Consider the following 19,280-nt stretch of genomic DNA (forward strand, 5'->3'; position numbering starts at 1 on the left):
CCGGCTACTAAGTTTTTTTTTTTTTTTTTTTTTTTTTTGACGGTTCTGTGAAAAGCGTATCAGCGGGGTTCTACTGTATTTGCATTCTCCCACTACCGCTGCATAATATCGCCAATTTTCACGCGTCTTAGTTTGGTAATTTAGCCATGAGAGTAGTTTCTGCGACGTTAGTGAGCTGAATTTCTGGCGATGGACGCGTGAAAAAACTGGCTTTTTCAGCGCCGTGGTGTTGCCGTTCTACGCTTGCTACAGCAGCCGTCTTGGTCGTATTCAAAAGAGCTGCCCTTTTTCTTTCATATCCCGCCGCACTTGTTTTTGTCCATTCAGTATGCACGCCGTGAATCCGCGTAAAAAAAAAGCCCCCTCGCGTGAGCCTATTGGTGAGGTGAGCACACCTGACTAAATCGCGCCTTCAGATTCGCTGGGCCTCCCGAGCTGTCTGCTGCGTACGACAGCGGAGTGCACGCGAAGCGGCGAGTGTATGTCACTATGTTCTCGTCGGTTTCCTGAACTCGCGTGAGCTAGAGCAAGCATCTCTGTATAGTCTCTACGCTCGACGGTATACTGGTACGGCGCTGAACGAGCTCGACGAAGCCGCAGGGACAGTGCGGTAAACGTACGCTCTCGGCCGCGTTTTCCCGAGTTGTCTGCTGCGTGCGGCAGTGGAGCGCACGTGAAGCGGTAAGTGTATCTCGCTCACATGTCATTGTTATCGTCGGCTTCCTAAACCCGCGCGATCTAGCGAGAAATTTAAGCAAGCGTTTTTCAAGTCTGCACATTCAGGCATGCCGCCGAACCAGCCCGTCAAAGCACGCCGCAGCCACCGGCAAGTGCGTTAGGCTTATGCTCTTGGCCACATTTTGAACCTAGCTTGAACCTTTTATCATGCCGAAGCTGTATCGCAAGTTCCGCACCCCTCACAAGTTTGGAAAAAAGCGCAAGAAATCTATGGCAAAAATAGATAATGGCGCGGGTATATCCAACGCGCGCACCTAGTACAGGACGGCGCGGCGACGGAACACGATCCATCAGATAAAACGCTGACATCTCCGCCTGTTTACCCGGCTCCCCCCCCCCCAGACGACATCAGCGATAGGCAGCGCATAAGGAAAAACACAACCTTTTTGACGAGCCCCGATCGTGCACAACAGCAGAAAGTGAGTGCTGATAAGATCAGCAGCTTATCGGCAACTTTGGTGAGCGAGTGCAAGGTGCGAACGCTCACGACAGCGCGCGAGGACTCTGACCCGTCAGCGGCTACCTACGGCATCGTCGACTTATCCGCGATAAACAAGCTTCTTGAAGGAACAGCTAAATGCCGGACATTCAGCGGGACCATTTTTATTGAAAAAGGTGAGCGTGAATATGGACTTGCGATGAAGCTGATTTCAGAGTGCCGCAACTGTGGACTTGTTGACAGTAAGTGGAGCTCTGGGAGGGTACCCAGCCGGGCTAAATGAGCTGCATTTGAAGTGAATATCCTAGCCTCTCGTGCCGTGCAAAGCACAGGGAATGGTCAGACAGCCCTAAACAACGTCTTCTCTGTGATGGGAATTTCTCGCAGGGGACTTCACCACAAAAGCTATCAGAGCCATTTGAAAAATAAACTGAATCCTGCGGCAACAAGAGCTGCAAAGAATGTCCTCTCTGATTGCACCATGTCAGTGAAAACATTATACCAAGATCTGTGCTTTGACAACCCTGGTAATGTGGCCATCTGTTATGATGGCACATGGATGACCAGAGGCCACCTGTCGTTGTTATAGAGCTGTTTTCTGGCTATGTTTTAGACTATGTTGTCCTGTCAAATTTTTGTGCCGGCTGCAAGCGCACACCACCAAAAGAGCACCCGAATTACTTGGTTTGGGAGTCCACGCACATCTGCCAGAAAAATACACAGTGCAAATCAGGGCACATGGAAGTGGAGGCAGGAGTCACTCTCTTTGAGCGCTCAATTTCCCATCACTGCTTGCATTACACAGTGATGCTGTGTGATGGGGACAGTAGATCATTCCGTGCTGTTGAAGACTCGGACAGTTTGGGGTTTCATACAGGTTCAAGAAGAGGACTGTATAAACCATGTCCAAAAACTAATGGGTACCGTACTATGCAATCTTGTTCAAAAGCATAAAAGTTCTAGCGAAACACACAAGTGGAAGAGAGGCCGCTTGACAGGTGATGTCGTAGAGAAATTGTCGAGATCTTATGGCTGGGCTCTGAAGTCCAATGTTGGTGACGTAGATGCAATGCACCGGGCAGCCATGGCCACATATTATCATGTGACATCGACTGATGAAAGGTCAGACCACACCTTGTGCCCAAGTGGCAGTGACTCATGGTGCAAGCAGAATGCTGCTGCTGCAAGGGGAGAACGGCTGCCAAGACACACCTACAACTTCCCACAAAATGACCGTGATGCACTACTACTAGTCCAAGCGACTTTGTGACAAGGAGCTGCTAAAACGCTGCCAAAGAGGCAAGACACAAAATGCAAACGAGGCACTCCATTCTGTCATATGGTCTCTAATGCCTAAAGAGAAGCATGCTTCACTCATAGCTGTTAAGACTGCGGTTGCTGAGGTCGTGATGTGCTACAATTCAGGAATTAAAAAAGCCTTCACACGTGTCCTCAAAGAACCTCAGCTAGAGCAAAACTCCATGAGCGAGCGACGGGCAGAAGAGAAGGATTCTCGTCGGATCACGAGGGCCGAGCGAAAGCGTTCAGCATCTTCCAGGTTCCTGCAACAAGCAAATCGGCGGCAACGACAAAAGTGTGACAAAGACTACTGCCCTGGTGTTTTTTGAGGCATTTATATGCAAAGAGAAGCATTTTTGTTCGGGTAGAATTCCTTGAATATACAGAGCTTTGTTTTTTGGCACTTTCTCAGTTTCAGTTTTAGGCCATTTTTTTCTTCTGACAAGCCTGACAAGCGCTTCTCAGCTTTGGTACACTGGAATTTGATAATTTTTGTCTTGCTGAGAAGCTGAATGCCTAGTGAGTGCAAGGAATTGCCATATGCAACTATATGACACCATAAATTTTTAGAAAAATTAAAATACAAAAATTATCGTTCTTCGATAATGAAGGGATGAACTTATAAGCTTTGCGACGTTTGTTATAGAAAAGCTAGAGCCATGGAACTTGCTTTTTGCACTCTTTGCTCATTGTAGAATGCAATGACATTTAATTCAGCAAGATCAGTACAGCCAATTTACTGAAAAGGTGATCAAAAAGCTTTTAAATAATTACTAAATAAAAACAAAACGGTAAGAGGTACATAAAAACTGAGTTCCTATTTGACATCTGCACATGCAAATAAACCATCTCACAAGCTTTCATCACCCTAGCTTAAATAATAAGATGCCTGATGGCTAAGTGCCTCTTGCCCCCTTAACTACAGTCTACAAAAGTCTTCTCTTATTTTATTCAAAGTGCTGATTTCAATTTTCTCGCATGACCGTTTGCTAGTGGCCTTTTGTGACCCCAAGGGGCATTTCAAAAACGTTGAGTAGAGATGGTGAGTATTTGGATGCCTCCAATATTCAAACAATATGATATTGTTACACTGTGCATATTGTTACACTGGGCAAAAGGTACAAGTAACATTCATTCAGCATTTTCTGTGGAAGAATGAATTCTTTGCAGTTGATACTTTTCTACAAAAGGCAGCAGTTCAATTTAACAAGTGTTTGATGAATAAATTGCCTACATTGTTATTCTAATGTGAATATAATTTTCTTTTCACCTATATGTCATGGCTCTAGGGAGCCTTTAAGGTATTGTGTATAGGCAGGCAGTTAACAAACCCTTTTTGTTTGTGTTGCAGGCGTCTTCCCTGCATGCACCTCTTTCACATTGTGTGCGTGGACCAGTGGCTGACGACCAACAAGCGCTGCCCGATCTGCCGTGTGGACATCGAGGAACACCTCAAGGACTTTGGCACCTCCTCGTCATGATGCTATGTCCCGTACGGAGCTGCTGGCACTGCAGCCACCACACTCATTTCAGTGGCCTTTCCTTCCGTGTGTCCGGCTGCGTTTTTTAATCTCAAAGAGTGATGTTTTGTTTTGTTTGTTGACACCTTTGTACCCCTTTTTGTCGCTCATTCCTCGGTTCCGTGTTGAACTACTGTGCAGTGGTGACTTTACTGACAATGCTAGTCTGTTCTTCCAGTAAAGCACGTGGCTCGGCTTGGTGTTGCGTCAATAATTACAAAAATTGGGGCACAGCAAAAGATAGAAGGACCTGTCCCCAACTTTCGTCTTGTACTTTGCTGCCACTCTAGTGACTATGCTCTTCTGTGAGGGACCTTTATTCTCTCTTAGTCTTGAGGAAGAAAGCCTCTGGGGGGCGTTGTTTGGTCGAGGAGCAGGGCATAGGCAGGGCACACTTGTTTTTGTTTTGTAGGTGCCATTTTTTTCTGATGTACGGAGTGCTGCATAAATAAGGATGCCAGTGCACACATCACTCTCTTGGCAAAATCTTTGGCTCATCTGCAGTCACATTTTCATTTGGCAAGAATATTTTGAAACTCGAAGCTGTGTTTTTGTTCCTGCTTTTACATTGGTCCTTCTATAAACATCATACGCAAATGCTAACAGTGTCAAAGTGAGATGTGAGGCATCAATATGTATGAAGCGTGAAAAGTTCTGTTATTCAATGAAATGTACTTTGTATTCGATTCTGTTTTGCCACTACACAATTCGGTTTAGAAGAACAACTTGTTGAGACCCAGCAAGCATCACACTAGGCTTTGTGCACTGCCAAATCCACCCTTGCGCAAAGTCACGCAGTTAGCAATTAAACAGAAGTAGTGGTTTGACTATGGTGGTCTTATTTAAGCAGCGTTGTGTACATCTAGGAATTTGATTGCTAAGTTTGTGGTTCATGTGGCTGTGAGTCATGTGGCATGGTTTTTCCATTCCTATCATTCTCGGATTGTGCAACTTTTCACTTGCATGTTTACTACGCGCTTCAGTGCATGGTTTTTCCAAGTAACTAGAGAGTATAGCAAGGGGACAGCCGTGGGTTTTATGGGACTAGCCTTGAAATGCTTTTTAGGGAAAGCTGCTGACCTGCAAACTAGTTTCTGTAAGCTTTGTGTACAGGATAGGAATTATGTTGACACGATCTTGTTTGTGTAAGCATTAATTGTGTTTTCGTTCTCAAAGATTGACAGCACTTATGTTACGATTGCGTGCTTTGTGTGAGCTAAAGTCATTGTGTGGAGTCTTTGTGTGAGCTTCCAATGTATGTGCATGCAAGTTGATTGCAGCAGCCAATGTCCGTTCTTCAGATTCGAGCCAGACTGTGTGGCTGTTGTTTGTTCCCTTTGTCTACTTTCCACAGACCTAGGCAAGACAAGTCGGAAGGCCAGGATTAAGCTGTTAACTATAGATAATTTGCGACACATGAGCTGCAGAATTCAGCAGAAGTCAGTCATTCAAACTGTTTTTTTTTTTTTCGCAGCATGATTCAAGAGTGACATTTATTCCAAACTTTTGCTTTCATCGCTGTTCTGTGGGGTTCGCAAAGCTGTTTTGCGTGATTTCCATAGGCCACTTTTATTTGCAACTAGTGGATGACTATCTTTGACAACTTTTCTTGCTATTCGACTTGAGTCTTGATCACAATGCACTCGTCATATCAAGTTCGACTTTTGTTCTGTCTGCTGAATTTTGTAGGTCTGTAGTTGCCAAATTTGTTTTTGAATATCAGAAAGTGTTGTTTGTTGCGTGCGACGGTGCTTGTTAAGTTAGCAGAAGTAGTCTGATTTTTTGAAAATTAGGAATAACCTTCATATTGCAAATTCTGACCATTTCAGTGATAGTCTTTGAGTAGTTAGCAAAACACTTGAATGGCATCTTGCACATTTTTATTACTTTGGGGTGTTTTCATGGGTACTGTAAGTTGTGCTTTGATATTGGATGCTTGGAATCTGTTAGTGTGGGTGGGTTACAGGTGATCGTCTCTGTGACTGTCCTGAAACAAGAGTGGCAAATCTATTCAATGACTGAAGCGATGTGTATTTTGTTTGTAACTGGACCCGTAAATTATTTTATTTTGCCTGACATTTACTATAAACAAAGCAAGACTGTTTTCACGGAACAATAAGCATCTTTCAATCAAGTAGTTAGTTTAGTAATTGACTGGTGCTTGCGCAAATGCAAATCGAAGCACCACTGGTGTATTGCATCTGTAAATCGACCTGGGAAATGTTCATATTTTTAATTTTACTGCATTGTGACGCACCAGTAAGATTTTCCGTTCGTAACGCACCTTCAAGTATGCAATTGGGATCAATAAAGAGCAGTTTGAAATGAAACATAAGGGTATATTTTCCGTCAACAACATTTAGGTTTACTTATCTTCGTTTGTTATAGTTTTTTATTACATACGTTGTGGTGCATGGCGATGAGCACTTAGTTCTTGCTTTTTGCTTGTATTAAAGATGAAAATGAAGATGTAACATCTGAGCAGGCCTGTAATTTCTTTGAGTATAACTATTGCGATGATATGTTAGAGGAATTCACTTAGTCGCACATTGCTGGAACAAAGTATGAAAGTACTTTTTTTATACCCCATATTTTTATAACTGTGCACTTGTAGACAGATGAAAAAAATATACAGTGCATGATCAGATCTATGCAAAAGAAACACAAGCATGATATCTTCAACTGGCCAGCTAGACATCTCTGCTTCAAGTTCAAGCGTGATAACCACATCCCTGCAAACTCGCTCATGATTCGAATCACTCAGACTGATTGAGCTGTGAGCCTGAGTTCGAGGGAGTCTGTTTGACGAAAACATTCACTAGTGTGAGCGAGTGTTGCTAGACAAAATTTTCGTAAATCTGAGTTCGGACCGGTCCGTTTGAGGAAAGTTTTAGTGATTCCGAGTCCAAGTGAGCGTACTTGAGGAAAAGTTTCCGGAGTCTGAATGCAAGCGAGTCCGCTTCAGCCGAATTTCGGGGAGTGAGTACCAGTGAGTGAAAAACTATTATTGAGTGAGCCCCACTCATTTTGCTGACATGTGGTGATGACTGCTCGTGTGTAACTTCATGTGAGAACATAAATAATCAAGACTCGCGTGATGGTATGTTGGAGTTGTGTTGAGGCTTGTTGGTTAAAACAAAAGGTGCACTTATGAGAAAAGTTAATAAAATTATACTAGTGAATTACCTCTCTACAGTTGAGGAAACCTATTTTGCCATGAAACAATACTTGTAAGGTGAGAATGCAGGCAACATGCAAAAAGGAAATTGACTGTGTTGCCCCCTTGAAGTTGCTGCATTTCCTCGTGACATTCTTTTGACAAAATCAGCTGAGACCTACATGTTTCTTCATTGATGAAAATGGTGTGTTTTAAGGGAGCCAGGAACTTATCCTTCAGTAAAAAAATGAGCGAAATTATGAGAGGCACATTGGAGGGTGTGACCTCAGGTTTTGGTGCTTTCATTCAAAATTCAAAAGTGACACGTTGACATTAATTTTCTCTTTAATAAGCCTGGGATATCAAAATTAATTATAATGAAATTCAGAAAAAGTATTTCACCATGCCAGTATAAACGGAAATGATTGTCCTGGTTGTGGATTACGCCTGTTTTTTAGATTTTCCCACAAGGTGCTTTAAAGTAACATTGTCGGAATTATGTCACTACTCCAGTGCTGTGGTTATTACGGCCTCAAATTTTGAGGGCAAAATCGCATGAAAGAAGCTTTCGTTGAGTGATTTGATGGAATGGTTTTGAGCACTTTTCTTCGCTGCTTGCATTTTGCACACTGAGATGCGGTTATGTGGCTAGTAGTACTTCTATTTAGGGTCATTAAGATGTTTTATGGCCTTCACTGACATGATGTAAGATGCCAGTGTACTTGGTAAATGGCATGAATGGCTACAGTCTCCTAGGATGCTACCAGCTTGGCGTTCTTTCCCTAATATTTACAGTTTCGTAGCAGGCTGGGGATTGACTGGCAATTTTTCATCTCAATTCCATTCCTAAACGTGCATAAGCAAGCCTGAAAAATTGCATTGTTTCTACCATGATAGACAAACAAGACATGTTCAATTGCTTGGCACGTTTCTTTTTATGCTTCTTGTAATATGGCATCTGTGATGATTACATTATACCAGTCTGAGGTTTTATGTTGGTGTCACACAGGCACTTTTAATGTCAATCAGGGGGATCCAGATCAGTTTTCTTGATTGCGATTAACTTTATGACCGCTGGTACACGGCCCAAGCTAATCTGGTTCGAGCTTGGGTCGGAGGAATGCCCCAGGTGGCATTTGCGTGCCGTAAAACATGCCACTGACAAAACTCTGCGTAGGGTATATCTATAGAGCCCTTTATCAGCAATGTTATTTGTGCAAGAACCGCTCGAACATCAAAAACTTTTCATGCCACTAGGATAGTAATTTCATAAATTCATCATTTGATAAAATTTTCCTAGCACTTACCCGTGTGAGATTGCTGTGTGGGATTCTTAGCCTTCGCTTTTATTTCTGATAGCCCCTGCTCGTAGCCGTGTAGTCGCAGCGAAGCTTCAATCTCGTTGTATGCGTCAGTGTTTCACTTCTGGCACGTCAAGTCTGTTCCAATCGCTCTTGCTAGCAGTCATTTACTGTAAAGATCTCTTCATTCGACCACAAAATGTGCACACGTTGCGACGTAGTCGAAAGGCTTGCGACACTCATTATCAGTTTGGTTCTAGGTGCTTCAACAGCTCCGACAGAGCGAGAGTTGGAACTAAGCACTGAAGGCAACGGTCGACTGCTTGTTGTTTGCTTGTCGTCTGCTTCTCCCGTAACTACATGCGGTCGATGCGAATCCTAAAATATGCAATACTTCAGATATTGTTCCAATTCGAACAGCTTAGACCTTACTTTTTTATTAAAATCAAGCTGTTTTGAAGCGTCTTCATTGAACTGTGCTTGATTTTCTTGTTGATTGTGCTTTCAACAAGCTCAGCTAGGGGGTACAGATTACAGCAAAATCGCGATCTCTCAGGCAGATCGCGGATTGCGATAGTCTTGATCCTGGTTACACCTGAGCGTGATTTAAAGTGACCGTGTAACAGTACCTAATCTGGATCAGTGTTAATCCAGATTGACACTGATCGTGATTAAAAGTATCCGTGTGACGCCGGTATTACTGTAGCCATGAAAAAAGTCAATTAAATCCGCAATGTAGTTGTGTAGTTTCGTATCTATGTAAAGAGAGTCTTTGTGGTGAAATGAACATGGCATCAAAGAACCACGAGTTGGTTGACACTGCACGAATGCCTGTGGGGTCTTGTCAGTGTTTTGGGGGCTACCTTTATTTTATCATCGAAACCGTACCAATATCCACCCAAATGTGAACCTTACTGAAAATCTTTGTTGAATATGCAGATCTCAGATGCAATGCCATTTGAAGGCATTTCAAGCTTTGAATTTCATTTTGGGGCACTTTGAACCAATACAATTTTTATTCAAGATTCTGACATTTCACAGCATTAAGAATGTAGCAAAAGAAGCTGCAGAAGAAAATATTAGTGTTCGCATTGACAGTTGCTGCATTTATCAGCTCTGTTTCGCCAATGTTGAAAAGCTTCTGCTGTTACTTTTCTGCTAAAACAGTATACTGTCGGAACTGCTATGCCAGGTTACCAAGCCTTTCTAATTCCCTATATGATTAAGTTATTTCAAAATTATAATTAAGCCAACCTTGCAAGCAATTATAGTTGGTTGTCATTTGCCATTTTAATTCAATGTTTCGAAATAGTGAAGGAAGATGCCTAAAAGCTTGCACACTTGAGCTTCGAGTATAAGAATCAAGCTTCCGTTTCCATCGCCTTCTCAGTCGTTATCCCGACTTAGTTTCTCGGTGGCATATTAACTGTGCTGCTAACAAAGAAACATGTGCGCGTAACATTGGCCGCTTCAAGTACGTCATCATTTTTCCTTTTGCGAATTGAAGCACCCATTACACGTCCAGAAAGTAACATTCGATCGGTTGAGCTTCGTTGCCTTAAGACTTTCAACTTATTTACCTTAACACTCTCTGTTATTAGGCGTTCAGCTGCCATGAGTGGTGAACATGTTGAGCCAGGTTACCAATTGCAACGCATCTAAAATGTCATTTGCATTAAATTGCATGAGCTGTGCTTGTCCATACTGGTTAATAACTTCGATTTTTAAGATTTATTTTAAAATCTGCTTGGTTTATGGTGAAACCTTCAGAATGGTTGTGCACAATAGGTTCCAGTATTAAAATCTCTAATGCTAGAAGTGTGCAGGTGATGTTGACAATGTGAAAAACTTAAACTTGAATAATTCAGGTGTTCTAGTGCAGCTAAAAATGCTTGTGGCATATTTCCTCTAATATATCTACACACAGTTACTGTCATAGTGCTTCTGTTAAGCAGAGGCACATTTTTTTATTTTTTTTCATCTGACAATAAGCAGGCTTCGAGAAATCTTGCAACCTTTGATCGCCAGCTTGCTTGAATATATAAGGCTACTAGCATTTTTTGCAGTGTGGAATTGTGTGGGCTGCGCCATGTTTTACAGACTAGTACAAATGCGATAGACGATGTAAATACTCCAGCTTAAATTTTTTTTCTTCTAAAGTTCCATTGATTGTACACATCCTCACTTACATTGTATTATCAATTTCTTGAATGACCTTTCCCATCATTCAGCTAGTCTACTACCGGTTAACATTCATGTATTAACGACAGAATTTAGTGCTTCTCAGTTCTTGTTATTTAAAGAAGCTTTGTACTGTGACTTCCTACCGGTTGCTATGTCCGAGGTCATATTTAGGCAGAGCATCAATGTAATGTCAAGCGGAGATCAAAATATAAGCCTGATCTAGTAAATGAACTTGGCAATGATCTCGTTATTGTGAATGAGTATGGCTGAATAGGCTGTGTAATGTGTAGAGCAAACAAGCAGTGACCTGTGTGAGTCTGTGCAAACGTGTGTAAAACAATGAATGGTGACAAATGCAGGAGATGTGTAATTGTGCATCTCTGGAAGAGGCCTATTACAAGGACGCATAAGAGCAGACATTTCGTTGCAATGGTCAGTGGTAACGGATCTTGCATCAGCTAATTATTCCCCTTAAATTAGAGATAATTAGTATTTTCTGGTAGCATTAATTGTCTTAACTACTGGTGTTTCTTAGGATGCACGTTGTCGCCATGGCGATGACTGTATTTTGTTGAACTTTTCTAGCAGTTAGAGGTAAAGCTGAAAATGGGTTTTGCGTATTGCTGCTGTGCTCCCACGATAATCTCTTCAACTTGGTGTAGCGATAGAGCATCACGGCTGATGACTTATGTCGTGCCTACTGGGCATGCCTTGCTCAATTCTCTATGCAGTTCTTGTTTTCTTTTTACTTTTTCTCTCTGTTGATGCGCAAACATTGCGGCTGATTGTGTGTTACCGATTCTGCCTGCACTGTTTAATCAGTTTGTTCCTCAGCCGTTTTGTTGTGCGAGGCTGAAATTCAGAATAAGAAAAAGTGAACCAAGGTGTGGATTTGGCATGTCAATGTTTGGCGATGCATGTGGCATTGGTTTATTTTTTCAAATGGAAGTTTGTACTCTGTGGAATGCGTACAGGCCAGGTGTGCAGCAATTCCATGTGCTGCATTTTCGAGATATATATGCAACGGATGCTTTTACTTTCTATTTTCCATTCAGGTATTTTGGTGCGATAGCACCACTGGTTTACAAAGCTTTGCCACTTTGGTTAGTCCTTTATGAAGTCGGTATGAATGATAAAATGTGGGGTTGCTTTGCACGTGTACATATATACATGCCTTTTGAAGTGAGCTTCTCAAGCTTTGTTACATTTGGGCATGTCACTACTCTCCAGATGCAAGTTTATGCTGTTCATCTGGTGTGCATTGGTGCGTAGACTCTTACCTTCAGAGTCTGTACTGCCATCGACGACGTGAGCTGTAGTGAAACTTGTTGATCAAGTTAGCCTTTTTTTTTGGTGTTTTCGATTGTTGCATCTGCTTTGATCCTTGTGAATGCAGTGCAGTGCAAATCTTTGATTCTGTATTTAAAAGACTACATCGCCAAATATCCACTCTGTACTTTTCAATTGTGCATTACCTGGAAGCAATGCCTATAGTTTTAAATAAAAAGTTGTATCACAATCTTGCTGTCCACCTGATAGAAATTTTGTATGTTCTTTTTCTGTAGAGAGAGAGAGAGTGTTAAGTTTGGGCTAGTCTTAAAACCTAGGACACCACTTTATAAAAAAATGTCCGACGTGTTTGTTACAATATAACCAAGGCAAATGAAGGTTCACACGTAAAACATTGCTATGCCAACCAGAAACTTGCACTCCCTAACCCTTGCTAGGCAGGTTTTTGGTCACCTGTACTGAAACCACGAGCTTGTGGGGCATCATTCAGGACATGGCAGTTGCACCAGCCCTCTTGCTTCAAAATGTGCTGTCAGAACTTCTCATCAGCTATTGGCTAACCATATGCTATGGAAACCAAAGTTGTTGTATGGGCGTTAAAGGGGTTTTTATTATACCCCATTGCAAGTATTGGTTGCACAATATGAACAACTGTTTAAACAGTTTCATCAAAACATTTCTCAAATGTAGTTTTTTAACACGAAAGTGTTATGCTGGGGTACACCACGACTCTGTGACGCATTTCCGGCTCAGGTATTAGGTGTAATATTAATATTTTTACAGATTGCAAAGAAAAACGAGAAGGATATATTCTGCAGCAGAGGGTCGAACCAGTGACCTCACGCACCTCAGTGCACGATGATAACCTCTAAGCCAGAGAACGACACTTCCCTGGTATGTTAAAGGAACCCTGAACCTGTTTTTTTAAGTTTTGTCAGCCTTTAGGCAGTGCATCATCAAACCATATGCACAACAAAATTAGTGACGCCGCGTACCGAGGCTGCCACGGATACCCTACACTCCTCTCACATCTGCCTGGCCTCAATTCATGGGGCACGCTGGCATCGCAGAGCCATCATGTCGACGCGCGCTCGGCGTTTTGCGCTTTGACCAGTCTAGACCTCCGATATTGCGCGCCTACAGGTTACGCGCGGTTTCGGAGGCCATTAGGGTTCCTCTACGCACACACCCCCATCCGCCGCTTTAGAGGGTGGGGACAACTGCGTCGTCAGCCATTACGATGCCCTCTCCGCCACCACGACCAGCCAATGAGTGTTGCGCGGCTGCATACAGAGTTGTGTCAAAACGTCTGGTACTTGAACAACATGAGATAAATACAGTTTTTTTTTTCATTGGGAGTGTAAAGGTCCTAGATATCTAGTCTCTAGGCTTCATTTTTAAAGTGACTGCAGCTAGAGTTGCTAGCAGCAGAAAAAAAAACCGTTGACGCAAGCCGCGTTAACACCTTCAATTAGGGTCATTTCGGTCATCTCGACTTTTTATATTGATGGCATCGTAGACGTTTAGTTCACCTAAGTTGCTGCACACCAAAAATGGGCATGGTGTATGACATGCGAATGCTTTCTAGCTTAAATTTAACATTGAATTGCGCTGACGAGGTCACTCTCGAAATGTTTCTCCTCCCCCTCCCTCCCCCCGGCCTGCAAATTGCATCGCGGAAAGCCTAAGCGGGGGCAGAATGTACCATATTCAGCTTGCCGCGCTACGTGGTGTAAGTAATGGAATTTTCGACAAACGTGCGGGATTAGCTTATTGCAATGAAAATAAGCATAGTGTATGTCGATGGACAATATAAATAGAGCGTGGAAAATATGAGTTTCACTCACATTTTTCTAGTAGAAAGGGACCCAACTGCTTGTAGGCACGTGAATGTGTTTTAAGCTTCTCCGCTTTCGGACGTGCTAGGAAGTACAAATATTCAATTAGTGGCGCAAAATAACTCCAGGTGAAGGAGAAAGGAAAAAGGCGCCGATGTAAACATGTAGACGCTGATAACATTAATTGGGCATAAGGTGATGGAAACACGGAAACAACAAAACCAAACAGGCGAAGTGAAACTATACACTTTAAGCACACAGTAAACAGAACTGTTCTTAGAATGGTTCTGTGCTAGCATTGTTCACATGTATCGCGTACGCTGTTGTGGCGCGGCCCATCCAAATACGTGATATTACATCCACTTTTGTACAGGAGGAAAACGCTGCGGCGCGATGTCCCGAGTACTGTGGGAACTGTACGAGTTTTTCTCGAAAGGGGCTTTCTCTGAAGAAACTTCCTGGTAGTGATCATGTCGGTTTTTCTTTGGGCGTAGTTAGCAAAAAATTGGCAGATCCCACATACAGTGAGAATCGATGATATGCAAAGCACGAATGAGGAAGGTTGATATGCCACTTTCAAATCACCTTAACGTTTACGAGGTGGAGGTAAATTACGCCATACACCACCACTTCTGTGTCATGATTATCATGTTTGGATGTGTTGTTTACCTTCGTCATCTATTCACGTCACCCGATGCCAAATGTAATATAATTGGAGCTAGCGATACGGCCGTGAGCACGCTATGAGTGTGGTATGTTGTCATGTTCTTACATGACACACGTTCAATACCTTGGTCATGTAAGGCCATGGTTCCCCACTTGATGCATGTAACATCGTGGCATTAGACCCTGAAGACTGCTCGTCTCCTATTGCAGCCAGCCGAGCAAACGCACCTACCAATTAAATCACGATGATGATTGCCCCTGATCTTCTGCCCTATCAGGTTGTGCAACTCCACTACGTTCTGACCACCTACCGAGATATTTTCGACACCGATGACCGCCCTTTGGGTCAAACGTCCGTCGTGCGTCATCAAATACATACCGGTGATGCTAGTTGTGTTAGACGGTGACCATATCGTGCTTCCCAGTCCGAACGCCAGGTCATACAACGAGAAATCGAGAAGATGCTCTCCAAAGGAGTCATAGAGGCCTCTTCAAGTCCATGGGCGTCACCTGTTGTTTTAGTAAAAAAGAAGGATGGCCGTTGGAGATTTTGCGTTGACTACCGTGCCTTGAACAAGATAGCCCGCAAAGACGTACATTCGCTGCCACGAATCGACGACGCCCTTGACTGCCTTCACGGCGCGCGATACTTCTCATCTATAGATCTGCGTTCGGGCTATTGGCAAATTTCTGTCGATGACTTAGACCGAAAAAAGCTGCCTTTGTCACACCGGACGGCCTTTATCAGTTCAATGTTATGTTTTCTGGGCTGTGAAACGCCCCAGCAACGTTCGAACGCATGATGGACTCTCTCCTCCGTGGTTATAAGTGGTCCATCTGCCTTTGCTACCTCGCCGATGTGATTGTTTTTCCCCAACTTTTGAAAGCCACCTAACTCGTTTGTCGACCATTCTAGCCGTTTTTCGACGAGCGGGACCCCAGCTGAACTCGAAAAAGTGCAATTTCGGCCGATGAGAAATCACGCTTCTTGGTCATCGTGTAAGTGCTGCTGGCGTCCAACCACACCCTGAGAAGATTAGCGCTGTCAAGAACTTTCTTCTGCCTTCTACTACCAAAGATGTTCGATGTTTTGTGGGCTTATGCTCGTATACTTCCGACGTTTTATACACGATTTCGCTACAACTGCACGACCACTAACTGATCTCAAAAAGAGCGCGCTCTTCTCGTGGGGCCAAGACCAAGCAGCTGCGTTTTCCACGCTGATCGACCTGCTCACTTCACCACCAATACTGGCTCGCCCCGCCGCGGTGGTCTATTGGCTAAGGTACTCGGCTGCTGACCCACAGGTCGCGGGTTCGATTCCCGGCTGCGGCGGCTGCATTTCCGATGGAGGCAGAAATGTTGAAGGCCCGTGTGCTCAGATTTGGGCGCACGTTAAAGAAGCCCAGGTGGTCGAAATTTCCGGAGCCCCCCACTATGGCGTCTCTCATAATCATATGGTGGTTTTGGGACGTTAAACCCCACAAATCAATCAATCAAACCAATACTGGCTCACTTCGACCCGTCCTCGACGACTGAAATTCCCACAGACGCCAGTGCTCACGGCATCGCCGCCGTCCTCGCTCAACACCAGGGAGGCCAAACGCATGTTATTGCGTATGCCAGCCGCCTTCTCTCCACATCTGAGCGAAACTATTCGATAACGGAGCGCGAGTGTTTTCCGTTGGTCTGGGCTGTAGCGAAACTTCGCCCCTACTTGTATGGCAGGGAGTTTTCAGTTATTACGGACCACCACGCTCTGCGTTGGTTGTCGTTGCTCAAGGACCCAACTGGTCGCCTAGGTCGCTGGGCTCAACGTCTTGTTACGAAGACGGCGATGCCAACACGGTCCCGAAAGCGCCACTGCTCCGAACTTCGCCGACACGGTCACCAGCCGTTTGGTAGCGCGTGTTACTCAGCTTGCGACTGCTTCTGCGCAGAGCTGATAGACAAGCGGACAAGACGATGGTGAGTTAAGGCAAAGTTTATGTACAGCAAAGAAATAGAGGTGTTACAAATTCGGCACTGGGGCCAACAGTTTAGGGACTCGAAGAGCCGAGATGTCTTCTCTTGCACGCTGTTACGAGGCGCACGGCCGACGAGGTTACGATGGGCGCCACGAAACTCGCCGCTGCCAAGGACACCGGGCGCGCCGACTGCGAAGTCGAATCGACGAGAGGCTTCTCTGACGCATAGGTCAGCTGCTCGCGACGCTCCGCAGTGCTTTTTTTTATGTAAGCACCGGGTGGATTCTTTGAGTAACTAAATGTCCAACCAGAAGCGCCGCTGGCCGTGATGTCGGAATCCTCCAATGGGGCCCGCCGCTGCGCGTGGTTGCACCCGAAGGACGAGGGATGTTGCCACGCATTGCGTAAGACTCGCCAGACTCGAAGGCGCCGATTGCTGCGCGTGGTTGCAGCCAAGGACAAGTGACGTTCCCCCGCATTGCGTAAGACTCGCCAGTCTGGAAGGCGCCGATAGCTTCAACGGGCTCGCGAGCTGAGGGAGCTCGCGGTACGTTGCGTGACATACCGGCGCCGCCGCTTGATGACGTCGTCGAGTTAGTCGCGTAAGGCGGGCTCAATTGCTGGCCTTGACACAGATTGCCTTTTTCAGAGGCATTGATCGGTGTGGACACGCAGGCGTAACAGTCTCCAGGAGTATAGCTTCAACGTAATTTATAAGTCTGGCAGGTTGCATTAAGATGCCGATTGCCTCTCGCGTTATCCGGTGGACCCTGCTAGCCTCGCTGTCCATGAGAGCGATTCTTGTGTGCTCCCCATGTCTAATTTGCGCGACATCGGCACAAAGCAGCGCCGTGACGCAACCCTCAAAACGGTCATTGAGCGAGTATCTTCAGGAGATTCCGACCCTTCCCTCCGTCAATATGTCCTTCGCAACGAAATTCTGTATCCCCGCAACATGAAGCCTGATGGCCCGGAATTTTTTTTAGTTATTCCCCGACACCTGTGTGCCACCAATCTTCAACATCTGCATGACGCTCCGACGGCATGACACTTGGGTTTTTCACGCACCTATCACCGCGTGCGGCAATGGTTCTTTTGGCCTGGCCTGTATAAATTTGTGCGCCGCTATGTCGCTGCTTGCGAGCGCTGCCAGCGTCGCAAACGTCCTGCTTTCCGTACGGCTGGCCTCCTCCAACCTATCGACATTCCCCCGGAACCATTCTTTCGCGTCGGCCGCGACTTGTCCGGACTTTTCCCAACGTGTGTGTCAGGCAACAAACGGATCGCTGTCGCAACTGACTATATGCGACCAGATACGCTATAACTCGTGCCTTGCCAAGTAGCTGCGCTACCGACGTCGTAGACTTTCTACTGAATGACGTCATTCTACGGCAGGGGGCTCCGCGCCAGCTTCTGACGGATCGTGGCCGCTGCTTCCTCGCAAAAGTTATCAACGAAATCTCCTGTAGCTACTCTACCGAGCATCACCTTACTACTGCCTACCATCCCCAGACCAACGGTCTCACAGAGTGCCTCAACAGAACTCTTACAGACATGTTGTCCATGTACGTCTCTGCTGATCACCGTGACTGGGACGCAACGCTCCCGTACGTTATGTTTGCTTACAATTCATCAAGGCATGACACCGCCGGCTATTCTCCGTTTTTTTTTTCTTGTGTCCGGCCACAACCCTGCGTTGCCATTCGACACACTCCTTCCATCTGATACTACCGAACCAAAGGTGTATGCTCAGGACGTTGCTGCTCGAGCCCACGTCACTTGCCAAATCGCGCACACTAGGCTCACTGCTTCTCAGGTCTCACAAAAAGTCCGCTACGGTGACTGGCACCGCGACATTGACTACCCTGCTGACTCTCTCGTCCTACTTTGGACACCGCATCGGCGTGAAGGCTTGTGCGAGAAGCTCCTTCCACGATACATTGGGCCCTACAAAGTTCGGACGCACGGAAAAACTTTATTCAAAAAAAAAAGGAAACCCTGCAGGGTTACCGGCCCGGGCTCAGGCCACCCCGACGTTTTGTGCGGTGAGGCGTAGCCTTTCCAGCGCTGTCCGGGCCTGCTGGATTGCCCACAGTTGGTCGTGCAGATCCGAGCTAATCAGCGCACTTAGCCAACGCTCCTCGAGAAGGTCCGGTTTTATGTTGTCCTCTCGGTATATTACTGTGACCTGTGTGCATTGCGATAGAATATGTGCCATATCTGCGTGTTCGTGCCTACAGAGGGTACAGCTTGTTTGCGGGTATTGTCTGGAATTTACTCTGTTCAGGTGTACTGGATTTGAAAAACTTCTGGTTTGCAATCTTCGCCAATCTGTTTCTTGAGATCTGTCTAGCTGTTTGTGTGGTGGCGCATATTCTTCTCGTTGTCGCTTATAATGTGCCAATATGTCATGATACGTGACTAGTCTGTCTCTGTCGTCTTGTATCGCATATTCAATTATAGTCATCACCTCCATCGTCCCCATCGCCTTCACCGAAGTCGTCCCCCCTTCTGTGGTGGGTGCAGGGGGCCGGGCCGTCGCTATCCGAGTCGCGGTGGGTTAGTTCTCGCACGGTTCGGTGGGCCTTTTCGTTGAGGCTTTGAGGGATGGTTGTGTCTTCGATGTTTAATTCCCTCATGTGCGCCGGGATCCACTTGAGGTATTTGGGTACAATTTTGCGGTTCCGGAAGTCTTCTGCTCTGCGGTTCAGGATTTTGGCTGCTTCGGTGGAGACCCATCCCTTTGTGAAATTCCAAATGACCATCTTGGAGTCACTGATTATTATTCTGTCGTGTTTTCGATCATTGACTACGGCCAGTGCAATGGCCATTTCTTCCGCTGCCTCGGACGATGTGGTCCTAACGGATCCCGCGGTCAAGG

The 19,280-nt window shown here is 45.2% G+C and overlaps 1 protein-coding gene across 11 annotated transcripts in view; it reads left to right on the forward strand.

Moving 5' to 3' along the window:
• The window catches only part of LOC119172939 (uncharacterized), a 1,216,589-nt gene that overhangs the window by 91,998 nt on the left and 1,105,311 nt on the right, over positions 1-19,280 (forward strand). For 3 of the 11 annotated variants that reach the window (XM_075891722.1, XM_075891723.1, XM_075891725.1), the window contains exon 18: positions 3,828-12,157. The exons of the other annotated variants lie outside the window; for them this stretch is intronic. In XM_075891722.1, the coding sequence (XP_075747837.1) occupies positions 3,828-3,957 (130 nt within the window). In that variant the 3' untranslated portion in view covers positions 3,958-12,157. Of the gene's footprint in view, positions 1-3,827; positions 12,158-19,280 lie in introns of those variants that run through there. 11 annotated transcript variants of the gene reach the window in all.

The sequence above is a fragment of the Rhipicephalus microplus genome, chromosome 4, assembly GCF_043290135.1.
Source record: "Rhipicephalus microplus isolate Deutch F79 chromosome 4, USDA_Rmic, whole genome shotgun sequence".
NCBI classification, from domain to species: Eukaryota; Metazoa; Arthropoda; class Arachnida; order Ixodida; family Ixodidae; genus Rhipicephalus; species Rhipicephalus microplus.